The sequence below is a fragment of the Mustela nigripes genome, chromosome 2 (assembly GCF_022355385.1).
Source record: "Mustela nigripes isolate SB6536 chromosome 2, MUSNIG.SB6536, whole genome shotgun sequence".
In the NCBI taxonomy this organism is placed as follows: domain Eukaryota; kingdom Metazoa; phylum Chordata; class Mammalia; order Carnivora; family Mustelidae; genus Mustela; species Mustela nigripes.
Genome location: NC_081558.1, coordinates 89,487,631 through 89,502,023, shown reverse-complemented (window position 1 = coordinate 89,502,023; position 14,393 = coordinate 89,487,631). Strand labels below are relative to the sequence as shown.

Sequence of the window (14,393 nt, the reverse complement as noted above, 5' to 3'; positions counted from 1 at the left end):
ATAGAGCCCCGCATTGGGCTTTCTGCTCCACGGGGAGCCTGCTGCCCCCCCCCGACCACCCCCCCCCCCGCCTGCCTCTCTGCCTACTTGTGATCTCTGTCAAATAAATAAATAAAATCTTAAAAAAGAAATCATCAATGCAATATTTATGTTCTCATAGTATGTAAAGGAAATATATTGATTTGCACTCTCCTAAAACACCTACTCCTAAATTAGCTGTTATAAACTCTTTTAATGAACATATTTTTATGACAAGTACTATCTGGAGACTAAAATCAGTTATCTATTAAAATACTTACATGGGCATATTATTCCATAATCTCTGAGAGATTATGCAAAATTCTGAATTAGTGATTCCATTCCATTCTAGCTCTGTTTACACATCAACTGTGGAATAAACTTGGTTCTTGCTTTCAAAGTCAATGTGGAGGTTTGTGTATCTCCTCATTCTTTAAGAAATGTTTGTATTCTTTACATGTTCATATTTTCTTGCAGCTTGTGACCATACTAGGAGACCTACATGTTGAGATCTATGTTATCTGAAATATGTTCTCACTCTCAATTTCTTACCTCTTAAAAACACTGGAATGTGTGCACAGGCGATGTGTCTCACACGTCAGAGTATTAATTGGCTCGCCCACGACTGAATTCCTTAATAGAAACTAAAGGAAATGCTACGTTTCTGGAGATTTAGATGCAGCTGAAATATTAACCAAGGACGTTAGGAATAATCAGATGATCAGATGTGTCAATGTACTTGTTTGTAGGAGGAGCAGTGAATGTGAGGCAAGTCTGTTTATTCCTACTGCTAAAATCTGTCTCAGGAACAGGTAAGAGGTATTCCATTGGAAAAGTATTAAATTAGAACAAATATATCATTAACAAAGCAGTCAATTCCCTTTATTTTTAAAATTTTATGTACACATATGAATGATCTGTATAATGTACATTCAATATAGAAAGCTTTATATATTTGATAATGTATAGAACATTTCACAATTACACTAATCTCTTACATAACATCTTGACATCCGTGTTTAAATTTTTAATTTTTTGCACAAGCTCCTTTTTCATTCAATTTGGTAAAGCCAGTTTATACATACCGACATGTACTGTGAGCTCTCAGAAGGTTAATGATTGAGGAGAGAATACCAGTGAACAGGCGCAAGGACAAAACCTAATAGTGTTTGACGGTGGAGGACAGCCACGTGGACTCGATGCAGGAGAGGGAAAGACCCTTTTCCGGGGGTAGGTGACCTAGTCCAATTTCCGTAGATTGCAGTTCAACCCCACAGTCACACTAATTCAAAAAAACATTATAAAAACTAGGAAGAAAGTTTTGTCGTTTTGATTCACAGTCTTGTAAACAGATATAAAGGAACAGAATGTGCTTACATACATCAAGAAAAAAAATTCTTGTGTACCCACTTAGGTTGATCCAGAGTGCTTTCTTACAGCGTGATACAATTAGAATCACTGACTATTTTTCCTAAATAAAAATATTTTTATAGAAAAAGGAGTAACACTGTCATGAAACCAGGAGAAAGGCAGTAAGAGTTTGCTTCAACGTATCAGCTGGAGGAATGTGGACTGGGCACTGGCCTTTCAGCATTTATTGTCTCTCACAAATGTGTCAAGTCTGATAGCCAAGGTCACCTGCCTCGTGGTCTACGGGAGGCGGCAGGTTAGACATGACTGACGAGGATGTCCCTGCAGTAAGATAGCCAGCAACTCCAGGTCCTGCAAGAAAGGAAAACACACACCTTTTAGAGGGCAGAGCCACAGGAAAACAGTGACCTCTACAAAAACATAAGAAGCTAGTCAAGTATCTTATCACACCTTAACAAACAGCTACACAATGCCATTTTCAAGGTATGGCGTTAATAGATGACAAAGTTAAAAATCATTTCAAAACTGATGCTGGACAGTCACACTGGTGTGGAAACATGGGAAACTGCCCCTTCTCAATTCTGGTAATTTAATGTTTCCAAAAAAATCCTGGGCACTAAAGGATAGCTATGTCAAATGGGGAGGGCGAGGAAGGGAACAAGTAGAGGAAAGAAACTGTACTTAGTCAGCCCAACCAAAAGTCATCCTTGATGAAATGCCCAAGAAAAACACTTTATCAATATTAAAAGTAACCAACTTTCACTTGGTGCAAAGAAGTGCTATCGTAACAAGTAACACCAAATGAACAAGGGCAGCTACACCGACGCCTCTAAAAAAGGAAGGCTCTGGACATCTGTCATAGGTCAAAACAAGAATGCCATGGGAAAAGAGCAGTATTTTCATTTTTTTAGGTCTTCCTTGATCCTAACCATCTCTAGTGCATGGAAATGCTACGTATGCCAGCATTTATCAAGAGGTGTCCTGTGAGCATTCTCTATAATGGCTTTAGCCCTCCAGTTTATCTTAAACATCGCAGACAATTACATCCCCGGAGCAGTGCACAAACCATACAGAGTACTTGTGAGAGACATTGTAGCATAATACTGCAAACTGAGCAATACTTTTAGCTGAAACTGGAGGAAATAAGGCAAACGGCTAAGGAACATCAAAGGGTTAGAACTAGAAAGGCAGTGGAAGCGGCATGCATTTAGCAAAATGGTTCTCTACCTGCTTCAGAGAGCTACACAGAAGTTAGCAAGCTGCCTGGCAGAGCGGATCTAAAGCCCGCTCCTGAGGTGAAGGGGGCTGCTGCCAGTTAGAAGGGAAGGAGAGACACCTGAGGGGAGAAAAGAAATATAAGCAGCAAGGGAAGTTATAAGGAAGTGCAAACAGCAGAGCAGTTTGATGGAGGCTAAGGCATAACAGGCACTAATGCAGGACAAAAGGGGCACAGTTCAGATTCATCTCGTTCACCTCACACCATACAAGCACTGGTATCGAGGACATGAAACGGCTGGCATCACTTAGCAGACACTGCGTCTAGTGTGTAATTACACAGCCAGAGACAATTCAACCCGTGTGAGCTGTCACATGCCAATCAGAGGGCCGAGTCACTGGGAACCCTCATCTAATAAAATGTAGAAAAGGGACTTTCCCTTTCGAAGGCACCACAAGGTCTGCATCTATCAACTCAGGGAGCCAGGCCTTCCCCAGACTGCCCAGAAGAAGACCTCTGGGGCACCCTACCCCTTCCAACAGGACAGGACGGAGCCACCGCCCCCGCTGTTACCATCACTTGCCACCCACCTATCACTCTGAACCTTAGGCAGCAGCAAGATGACCAGAGAACTATTAAGCAAGCAACCAAAGATAGAAGCCTGAAGAATAAAGCCCCAACACCCTGGACTGGTAAAGTGCCCAGATACTTCCAATTATGGACTCAACTTGGTTTGCATCAAATGTGTAGATTATGGGACCAAATCACAAATGCTACGTAGAAAACAGAGTAAGGCTACTGTTCTCAAACTGGATGCTGAGACACCCTGGGGCAAATCCACAGGGATGCTGCTAGGTATTTTACATTGGCGAGAAACACAGCAACATTTGTTGGACACCACACAACCACTTTCAAGTTGTTTGGATCTAATACTTAAACTTAACTGTTAGGTTATTTCTTTTGGCCTAAGGGTAGAAGATATTAAGGGGACTGTGAACTGAGAAAGTCTGGGAACCTCTGGGCTAAAATTAAATTGTGAAATGCTGGGCCTAGAAGGATTATCCACAAGAGACCAAATTCTAGCCCCACCATTTGCTGCTTTAGAAAAGATAAACCAATTCCTGGACATTTCTGTAAATAAAGTCTGAAATGCTCTTTCCCTCATGAGATCTCTGACCTCTCCTTTAAAGCATGTCTGGTTTCCAGGAGCTAGAAGGTACAGTCGAGTCATAAGGACAGGACAGAGCAGTTGTATTCTCCAGAGAAAGGCAGAGGGACAGAGTAGGGGCTGCCAGAAATAGGGGTATGCGGCAACTCTGTGCCAGGCTGCCGGACTTAAGAACGAGAAAAGATGCACTATTAAAGAATCCCACAAAATGGAACTGGCTGCAATGGAGTTGTGGAAAGAGCATGGGCTTTGGTAAAAATGAGCACGGGATTCCTAGCAAGGAAATCAAAAGAAGGAAGCTCTGCCTTAGCAGTGACGTACCATAAACTGACGGCCTTAGGGAATCTTTGCTAACATTGCTCACATTGTGTAGTCTTGGGACAGGTGTAAAAAGAAAAACACAAGTTAAAAAAAAATCCAACTCTGTAAAGAACTGACATACTGGTTTGAGGAGGGACCCAAGAACTGCACCCTCTTTCCCTTTAATGACCTTAGGAAGCCAAGTTAACTATTCTACATGCCTCTAATTAAACATAATGTAAATATATACGGAGGGCTGTGTGTGCGTGTGTGTATAAAGCTCTTCATCTCCAATTCCAATTAAATATAAATATATATGTGTACATGTTTATGTGTATACAAAGCTCTTATCTTCGTTTCCAACTCCTAACAAGCATGTTTACCTTAGTCTGTTTCTCTTCCTTTCCCTGTTGTTCCTTTCTTCTCTATTCTGATTTTTTAAGTGAGGTAATTTGAGGATTTTCACTGCTAAAATGATTTTTATAGGCTATGAGCTTGTCAGTACCCAGCTCTTCTAGAACCTAATAAATAGCTAAATAACAGGGCCCACAAGCAACCACAGCTTTCCTGCATCCTGGGTAAAACCGCACCGAGATACTTTTAGATTAAGTGTTTATCAGAAAACAAAACAATTATGCCAGGCTGGAGAGCCTCTGGAACCAGGCAGTCTCCTCTCAATTCATCAATGACGAGTAGTCCAACCCAGGATGCCTTATTTATAACCCCAGTCCTTAGCCTGTGACTGAATGGCATCTGCTCAGCAGCCAGGGTGAAGAAAATCATTAAGGAATATTTTTATTCTTATCCTACTCTGAAATAGTAATTAATTTTCTTTTCTCTTTTCCCATCTCCTACATGAAGTCCACTTACTTGCCAAACTCCCCAGGGGCACTTCAGAAAAAGGGCCAGTGAAATGTGTTCTCACAGCACTTTACTTCATTTGCACGCTGATGAGAGAGGGGCTGGGGCACAATGAGAACCGTCTCGGGGAGACTGAGGGTGGTGTAGGGTAAATCCTAATCAAAGTTCCCACTCAACACACCACTGTATACACTGCCTAGAGTTATACATCGATTTTACTGTTATACAAAGAATTTGCCCCTTTTAGCAAACACATGACACACAACACGAAGCACCCATGGAAAAGCTCAAACACAAGAAGGAAACATTTGGCAGTCTAAACAATGAGCAGACAGCAATTCAACCCCTAGGGCTCTCTTTAAACAGTCCTTTGAAAAAAACACTATACTAATGGGAAAAAACTTTCAAACTTCTCGCCAATAGAACACCCCAGATGGATGATGCACTAAGAACTGGACAACTTGAGGGCCCACACAGCTCTGGGCTAGTCCGCACTGTCCCGTGCACACGTGTCTGTAGGCTTCAGGAGGGCCTTCAGATGGCCACAGTAACAGTAGTCCATTTTCAAGTTGGGATTTATACCACTGCTCCCCCTTAGTCGACTTTCTGTAGAACCTGTTGCCCCTTGAGCAGGCCCAAAGGAGGCTGTAAAGAAATCTGTGACCATTTTTCTTCTTCCCCAACCCTCTTCCATCCCCTATAGCTCATCATCCCCTATAGCTCACACCTTACTCAGAAGCCGCCCCAGGGATCCAAGTAGAAGGAAAGGCACACAAAGAACCTTTTTGATTCCTGTACTTTTTTCTCTAGTTTTAGCATATTTGGATGGGGTGAGGATCAATAGATTTCTAAATGAAATCTAGGTCCCTGAAGATAAATCCCTATCTCTTCTGTATTCTAACCATAGACCTTTAGGCCCACATCTTGTTAGTAAGTCAAGGACCACCTCAAGTCTTTTATTCTATTAAGTCAAGTCAATGAACACTAAGCACAAAGGAGAGTACAACAAATTAGAAGAGTTCTCCCTGCAGGGAAGCTTATAATCTACATCTTACTATTCTTCAGGGCCAAACTTTCAATAAGTACTTATCTTCAGCTGGAGGAAAAACAAGGCAGATTTTCCAGTCACAGCATCCTTAGATACAAAGTAATGAACGTTAACACCACAGGAAGGTGGCTTTTGGGGAAAAAAAAAGTCTAAACAGATAAAAGTTTTTAGTTGCCGTTTAGAGAACATACTCTTACTTGGAAACTACAACATTACTTTAAATCTGAGAGAGAGACAAGAGACAAACAAAGACCATTTTCTAAGTATATCTCCTCACAGAAATCACCGGACAGGGCATGGAAAAGTTAGATGGGAAACCTATGACACAACCCTTCATTTGTGTGCATCTGGCACTGGCAATCAAAGCACTATGTGTTTATAAATGTTAGGGTGCTGCCTCTACATTTTAGTAGATTCATATGAAAGTGGTCATAGCGAAGAAAAAAGCAATAGTGTCACAACTGAGACTAAAATTAAAACCAAGCAAAATGTTTTCTAAAGCTGTTGTTTTTTAATACTCAAGATTTAGTCTTTACGATGTAGAGACTTCCATACTAGTGATCTAGATTACTAAAACGATTGCACAGGAATGCAAACCACTGGGTACTGTTTCTTTTCTCTCAGTCTACCCACATCATCTCTGGTTAGAGGAGAACGCAGAACTGACTTTTTTTTTTTTTAAATATACATATTATACACAAGCAGATGGCAAAACCCACCTATTATTCTTAAGGTTAATTTCAAACTAAAAAAACTCTTATACCAGAGACCATATTTCATCTTCAGATATAGCAATAAAATGGTATGACTTTCTTTTTAAACAGAAGTCAGTATGAAAACAAATATTCCAAAATTGTTGAGCAATTAGCATGTCAAATAGACAAATGCCCTGAACTTCAAAAATATACGTTCTTTTGATCCCTACATAATAAAATGTCCCTTCCTTTATGGTACCCACATTATTTCTCCCCTTGAAAGGACAAACTGTAAATATTTTGTAAAACTACAGATCAATCACTGGAAACTTAGAAGAAAAGTATTTCACATGTGAATGTACACATCTGGAGCTTCAAACTGCTACTCTACCAGAAACAGAACGATGCTATCATGTTTCTGATACTGATCCTTCTGAGTAGGTAGTTCTCTTTTTACATGTCTGAGACAAACATTTTAATATCATGCTCCAACTATAACCTATGACACCATGAATTAACTGGGTCACAACTGAGCAAGGTCCATGTTTCCGTGAGCACACGTTCAACACAACAGCAGTTGGTGTCTGTCCAGGGCTAACCCCAGAGGTCCACCGCATGCCCACAGCACCCAGGACAGGTGGCTAGCAGCCTAGGAAGGAACCCTACGCGCTACATTCAGTCTAGTCAGGACAAAAGGAAGGCTCAAGTGGCTTTTGCCCTATGTCTCAAAGTAATCAATTAGGTGCGGTTTACCTGTGAGGTATCCTGCTGTTTGTGACTCAGAAATAAACAAATCATGTTTCTGATCTTTGAAGGCACTCCAGACTGAAGAACGAGACAAGATTTCATTCACCTAGGGAAGTAAAGCAAACTCTTTGAGCATAAATGAATTAATAAGGACCAGGTCCAACTAGAGCTGGACGCTGTTAGTTGAACCTGTAATTTACTGGCTTGTTTGTAATTAGCACAGGAAGACTTTTTCATGATAGTAACAACTGGCTGAGCATGTGGCATGAGCCCATGAAGTATTCCCAAGGAAGGGGTCTGGGGAGAAGATGCTACCAACTCAAGCTAAAATTAAAGCAGGCTTTTAAATTATGGGTTGTGACCTATTCGACATTTATGAAATTGATTAAGAGGGTTGTGATCGGCATGCCTGAGGTTAGCAGGTTAATACAGAAAGCACCAGAGCATCACATGTAAAATGGGTTAACTACTAATCTGTGATGTACATACATACCAGAGCACAAAATATGTGTGTAGAATGTAATGGACAAAGATGAAGGACATATTTCTGTGTGATACAGATTTATTTAAAAAAGTTTAGGAAATCCCAACTCGGAGACTGTCTTTCGTGTATCAACACTGAGATCAAATATTTATTGGGCACCTCCTCATGTGGAGGCACAACGGACACAAAGATGAGAAAGCGTCTGTCTCTGAAGCGCTTACAATCTAGTCCTAGTGCGGGACACAGAGAGCGCCAGGTAATTTGGTGGCAGGCACTATAGTAGAGACACACACAGGGTCATGCGGGTCCAAGAGACTCCCTGCCCCAAGCTTGGAGGCACCAATGGAAGTAATCACTTGTGAAGGTGGTGGAGGAGGTGCTATTTTGAAAACTATCACACCTCCCTCCTCCTCTTCAGACTGGAAGATGCGTGTCAGGGTTACTTGGCTAATTTCATCAACAGAAATCTGGAGGCAGGTCGAAGGTAAGACAACTGCCTGCACATGGTACCCCCCACCCCCAGAAAAAAAACCCCAATGCTTCTAAGCACATAGTTGATGACCACAGCAAGATATGTGGCCTCTCTTCTTTAAGATTATTTTAAAACGTTCAAATGGTGATACTGATAGAATGGACAATGGCATAACAAAAGTTTCTTTGGTGAGACTCTACACAAACACAGTGGAATCACTAAAAGACAATTTAAACCTCTGAAAGAACACTAGTAGGGAGTAACAGTCTTTGGGCTGCCTGGGTAGCTCAGTTGATTAAGTGTCTACCTTCAGCTCAGGTCATGATCCCAGGGTCCTGGGATCGAGTCCCACATCAGGCTCCTTGCTTACTGGGGAGCCTGCTTCTCCCCCTGCTTGTGCTCTCTCTGATAAATAAAATCTTAAAACAAACGAACAACAAAAAACAAATGTCTCTCACCAGAAGAATGGATAAATGAGTTGTTGCACATACATATAGGAACATTTCAGCCACAAAAAGGAATGAAGCATCGATACAAGGTATTAACATGATGAACCTTGACAATGCGCTAAATGACATACCAGACACAAAGGTCATATATTATATGGTTCTATTTTATATGAAATATCCAGAATAAATGAATTCACGAAAACAAAGTGGTTCTTGCCAGAGGCTAGGGGGAGGGAGAAATGGGGAGGAACTGCTCAATGGATATGGAGGTTCCCTTTGGGGTGATAAAATGTTTTGGAACCAGATAAGGTGGCAGTGGCACAACACTGTTAATATGGTGAAACACAAATAAAATGGTTAATCCCTTGTTGTGTAAATTTCACCTGAATTTAAAAAATAAAAACAGAGAGAGCTTTAGTAGATAATGCTGGATGGTAACACTGAATGAGGAACTCCTCAGAAGCAACAATACAAATAAAGCCAAAGAGGAAAATTAAATTACTGGGCCAGGTGGAAGTCAGCACAAGCATGTGGCTGACACACACTGTTAAGTGTTAACAAAGAAAGAGGATAAACGAAAATGGCCTTATGGGATTGTTAATCATTATGGTTAGTTATCACTGCCTGGCAAAAAATCCTACAACTAAATATTAACCTCAATCAGCACTAAATGCTCCATATTCTTTTATGCTGAAGAATTCCAGCATTTTTCTTCCTGAAATGTACATCACACTATCAGTATTCCAAAAAAGAACCCCCCCCCCCAAGTGACTATTTGAGTCTATGAAGAGAGGCGCACAGATCATCCATGGCCAGCACCCCTGGCTCGGAGACTACCCTACTGTTACCAACCAGCTAAAGTCACCCCCGTGCAGACCCACCTGTTCTCCATGCTGCAGGCTTCGAGTCATGGCCTTGAGAGCTTTAACAATCTGAGCCTTCGTGGCTGCTGGGCTGTCGAGATTTTCAAGGCCAATACCTTCGAGTAATTTTAAGAGGTATGGGACCAAATCTACTTTCAGGGCCTAGAAGAGAATATTGAACATATATAAATATGCTGAAAGAAATTCACCAAAGAAACAATTTCACCCTGGAACCATACCTGGAAGAAGACAACCTCCTTCCTTTCATTTTAATGCAGATAAAGATTTCTTCTATAGATCTAATGATAATGACACTCTATTTTACTCCGTACCATTACCTGTTCTAAATGCTGTAGACTGATCATTTTACTTAATCCTCACAACATGTAATAGCATAGGCACTAGGATTATTACTGATGAAAAAAATCATCACACAGAGGTAAAACCTGATAATCACAGGCAGTGACAGAATCTGTATGTTGGCCCACAGAATGCAGAACATGACCTTTAGCCACTACACTGGACTGCTTCCTTTGATCACTCCACACTAATGGGCACAAATTTTTTTTCACGTTTTCTTAAAACATCAATCTTTGCATTCACCAAACATTTCCCATCAGCCTATTAAAAGTTAGATAATACTCAGGTATCACACAATTTTCCCTACCCACCCTGAAGCTCCAAAGGAAGAGGGAGAAGTAACTAACAATGAGTGTACCTCCCTTTACAGATAGCATTCTCCTAACAGCCCTGGAAGGATTCAGAACTATTTCAGCTGAGGAATCTGAATGGTCTAAGTTTATGCGTCATGCCTGAGGTCACAGAGCCATCAAGGGGTAGTACTAGCTCAAGTTTTTTCAATACAACAACCCCTTCAAGCCAATCCTAAGTTCTAATTCCAAAGTATGCGGTTACCTCTTTGAGAGGTACCCAGTACTTCTAACCTGCCTAAATGAGGGGCAAGTTGTGGAAGGGGATATAAGATGGAAGAGGAAAAGGGGCCAGGAGAATTGGAGGGCCAGATATAAAGATGCAGGACCTTGTACTGAGGCTAAGGATGTCAGCTGTCACTTTGTCATCTGGTGGTAATGGGCAACCAAAGAAGAGTTTTTAAGATGAACAGTGACCCAGTTATATTTAAGAATTGTATTTTAGAAAGACCACTTTTGCAATGGTTTTGCTCATTTAGTGTCTGGTCTACATTAGTATCCACCAAGTCCTATCTACATTAGGTGGGAGGGTAATCTCTCTGAAAAAGACAGTAATCTTGGCATGTTTCTTAAACATGACTTAAAAAATGAAGGCATCAAAAGACAGTGAGTCCTTCCAAAGAGGAGGAAGTAAATTTTACAAAGCAAGCTAAGAATAAATGCTTAGCAAAAAACCAAAATTTAAAATTAAACATCGCAAAGGTACTTTTGTTAGCTTATTTTTATAAAGAGAGTGCAGGAACAAGATGGGGGAGAGGCAGAGGAGGAGGGGGAAACAGAATCTTAAGCAGGCTCCACACCCAGCACAGAGCCTGACATGGGGCTCACTCAATCTCACCACCCCGATGTCATGACCTGAACCTAAATCAAGAGTTGGACTCTTAACCGAATAAGCCACCCAGGCGCCCTGAAGTTGTTAAGATTTTTGATAGCTGGTCTGCCTTTATGAGTGTGTGTGTGTGTACATGTGTGAAAGAAAGTGTATGTGTACACATACATGTATACACATTTATATATATGTATATATATATGCACGCCTGTATGTGTATAAAATATAAAATCATGCACGCACAAACCCCAACTTATCTCCCTACCAAATTTAAGTCACAGAAACCAAATCAGTGCTAAATAATGAAAATCTATTTGCTATGTTTGTTTTCCTAAAATAGTACTAAATGTAGAATCACTTACTTGTGCCACTAATTCACTCTGCTCCTTCTGAAACATTCGATTAATTGCTTCACAGGCTAGACCAACAGTATCTGGTCGCTTTTTCATTCCATTCATCAGTGGGCCAATGGTATCTAAAGATGCCATGGCTCGAACACACAGCTAAGTGTCCAAAAAAAAGGTTACTTGTAGAACAGCAGTATTTCATATAGCACAGTAAATACAATAATCAAATATGTGGAAAACCTCCATTCAGCTCAAGTTTAATAATGAACCCAAATTCAGTCTCCTATTAATTACATCATTTGAACTACTCTCAGGGTTGTTATAATACTGCTGGTTCATATGCAGAGAGGCACATGGTAGGACGGGGACCGATACTGCAATGTGCATTCATCAGGAAGAGGGGACCATAAATTCCAGAATTAGAAGCTATAAAATGCATTCATGCATACCTCGTTTTCAGACAGGGCATGGATAACGCGGATGGCACTCTTAGGAATGGCATTGTTCCTGTGATTCATCGCTTGGATCACTTTGGGGAGGTGGCCCAAAGGTGGGACCTGGTCGGCCAGCTGAGGCTGTGCATTGAAGAGACAAACTGTGGCCATTGTCAAAGTTTCCAGAGTTTCTCCCTGGAAGGTGTAAAACAAACAAACTATAAAATACTGACAAAGTAAGTCCTAAATACCCTTGGATATTATTTGATATTCTAACCTAGAGATCTATAAATTCTAAGTGCTGATTTTTGAAAACTGATTCACAAATCCTAAAGAAACAACAAACTTCCCATCTTGAAAAAGAGGCATGAATTCCTAGGACTTTAAGAAGGTCATATCCTACTCTAAGCAGCCTTTCACTGGGACACGTCATATCTCATTTCTGTTGCAGGTTTAAGAGATCATCTCCCAAAAGGTATTACTAGAAAGCTGTAGTCAATGTTAGAGAAATGTCAGTTATCAGGGAACATCACTAGTTCAGGAGAATGCAAAAATAATGAAATGTGTTTTCCAGTTCTATTAAAAATCCTACTGAACAGGTCTGGCTGCGATAAGGCACTTTCTGTTGTGGACTGCAAAGACCTGTAACTTACACCATTATATGCAGACATATACAACCACAGCATCTCAAATGAACATGGAAATTCGGATGAGCCTACCAAGAAAGGTGATGTGAGGAAAATATTGTGTTTTTTCCCCCCCTAAGTTTCTGCCTTTTGAGGATTTTTTTTTTTTTTAAGGAAACTATATACATAGTAAAAATCCTAGTGAAGAGAAAACCTGACTATGGCAAGTGACATATGCAAATATTTGGTAAACTAATTTTTTTCCTGAAGCTATGCTAATCTAATGTTGGTAACTAGTAATTTTCAGGCAGTTGGCATGTGCCAGGCATTATGCTAAGGACCCTCTATATATAAAATTCATTAAAACCTTAGCCTAACGGCAGGTGCTATGATCCATCTATAAATGAGGCAGAACCACGAGGTACTACTGCTCCAGATCACACAGTCAGTCAGTGGTGGAGCTGGTACTGGGTCCAGGACCATCTAATAACACAGCCTGGGTTCTTTACTCACCTTGCCCCATAGCCCGCCTGTTTAATATAACAAAAGTCACGTACCTCAAGTATTTTTGGTCTAAAGGTTTAAGTAACAAAACCTTACATATTTCCAGGATTTGACTCAGCAAATGAAGACCAAGGCTACTTTCTCACTCTGCTTCCCTAGTAGTCTTGGCTTTGGTACTAGGTTCCTTCATATGGTTAACTACTCTGCTGTCAACTGTTAACTACTCTTCTTTCACGAGGGTCATCCCGGTCACATATGGAAAGCTGAGTGAAGAACACACCCTAGCAGGACACGCTTCCAGGGGAGTACTGAACATTTACATTTCTCCTTAAAATTAAAATTCTTTTAGAGCCTCTGTAATTGTCAGAAACAGCATTCTGTCAATAGTCATCTCCAACTTTGGTTCAGAAATAATTCTTTTACTAGTGAGTTGCACTTTTGAAATGCACCAAAAAAGACGAATAGGTATATCTGAATTTAAATGTGGCCGCGGTTTTAGAAGAGGGAGCCAGTTCTTAATGTATGGTCAATGAGGATGGTGTTTTAACAGAAACACCATCAACATGTTTAGCAAATTCAAATGTTCTGCTGCTGGCTGAAGCTTACATGTGGATTGTTCTTCTCCAAGAGCTCAGTTAATTTTTCTAATAGTGCAATAAGAAATTCTCTGGGTTTTCTTAGAACCCAGGCTGGTTGTGCAATGAAGATTCTCAAGAAAACTCCTCCAACAGCAAGTTCACCCTCTGCTTCTCCAAACACCACAGCAAAATCTTCAGGCAACTTTAAAGAAAGAATGAATCACAGTCAAGTCACTTAATCATTAGTCCTACATGAAACAAAAAATGCAAATCCCATTAAGTGGTTATTAACAAAATCAAATTATAATTACTGTAAGTTTTATTTTCCCTTAATAAAATTCAAAAATGGTGTTTTGATTACTTACTTAAAAAGTGAATATTCCCATTTTTGAATTTATAACCTTATTTTCCAGGAGAATACTTAAATGTCTTAATGACAAAATAGCTGACAGTCATTACACTGACTCAGTAGGAATTAAAAAACAACAAATCTACAAAAAATATAAATGTAAAATTCCTTCCTCTGAATAAAAGTGTATTTTACCTTCCAATTTATATCGGGGTTGTCTCGCTGATTTTTAAAGTGCCTTGGGGGGGAAAGAAAAGGAGAGGGGAATATCAAGCTTCAGTCATTAAAAAAACTTTCATTAAACATTAGAATAAATATTAGAGA

General features: G+C 40.3%; 1 protein-coding gene across 1 annotated transcript in view; it reads right to left on the bottom strand.

Annotated features, from left to right (window-relative positions):
- Nucleotides 1-873: 873 nt before the first annotated feature.
- LOC132010493 (dnaJ homolog subfamily C member 13-like) overlaps nucleotides 874-14,393 on the bottom strand; it is a 21,437-nt gene continuing 7,917 nt past the window's right edge. The window contains exons 2-8 of the mRNA XM_059388328.1: nucleotides 14,265-14,307; nucleotides 13,749-13,922; nucleotides 12,028-12,207; nucleotides 11,594-11,734; nucleotides 9,711-9,854; nucleotides 7,431-7,530; nucleotides 874-1,740 (exon numbers count right to left, since the gene is read on the bottom strand). Coding sequence (XP_059244311.1) covers nucleotides 1,634-1,740; nucleotides 7,431-7,530; nucleotides 9,711-9,854; nucleotides 11,594-11,734; nucleotides 12,028-12,207; nucleotides 13,749-13,922; nucleotides 14,265-14,307 — 889 coding nt within the window. The 3' untranslated portion in view covers nucleotides 874-1,633. The remainder of the gene's footprint in view (nucleotides 1,741-7,430; nucleotides 7,531-9,710; nucleotides 9,855-11,593; nucleotides 11,735-12,027; nucleotides 12,208-13,748; nucleotides 13,923-14,264; nucleotides 14,308-14,393) is intronic.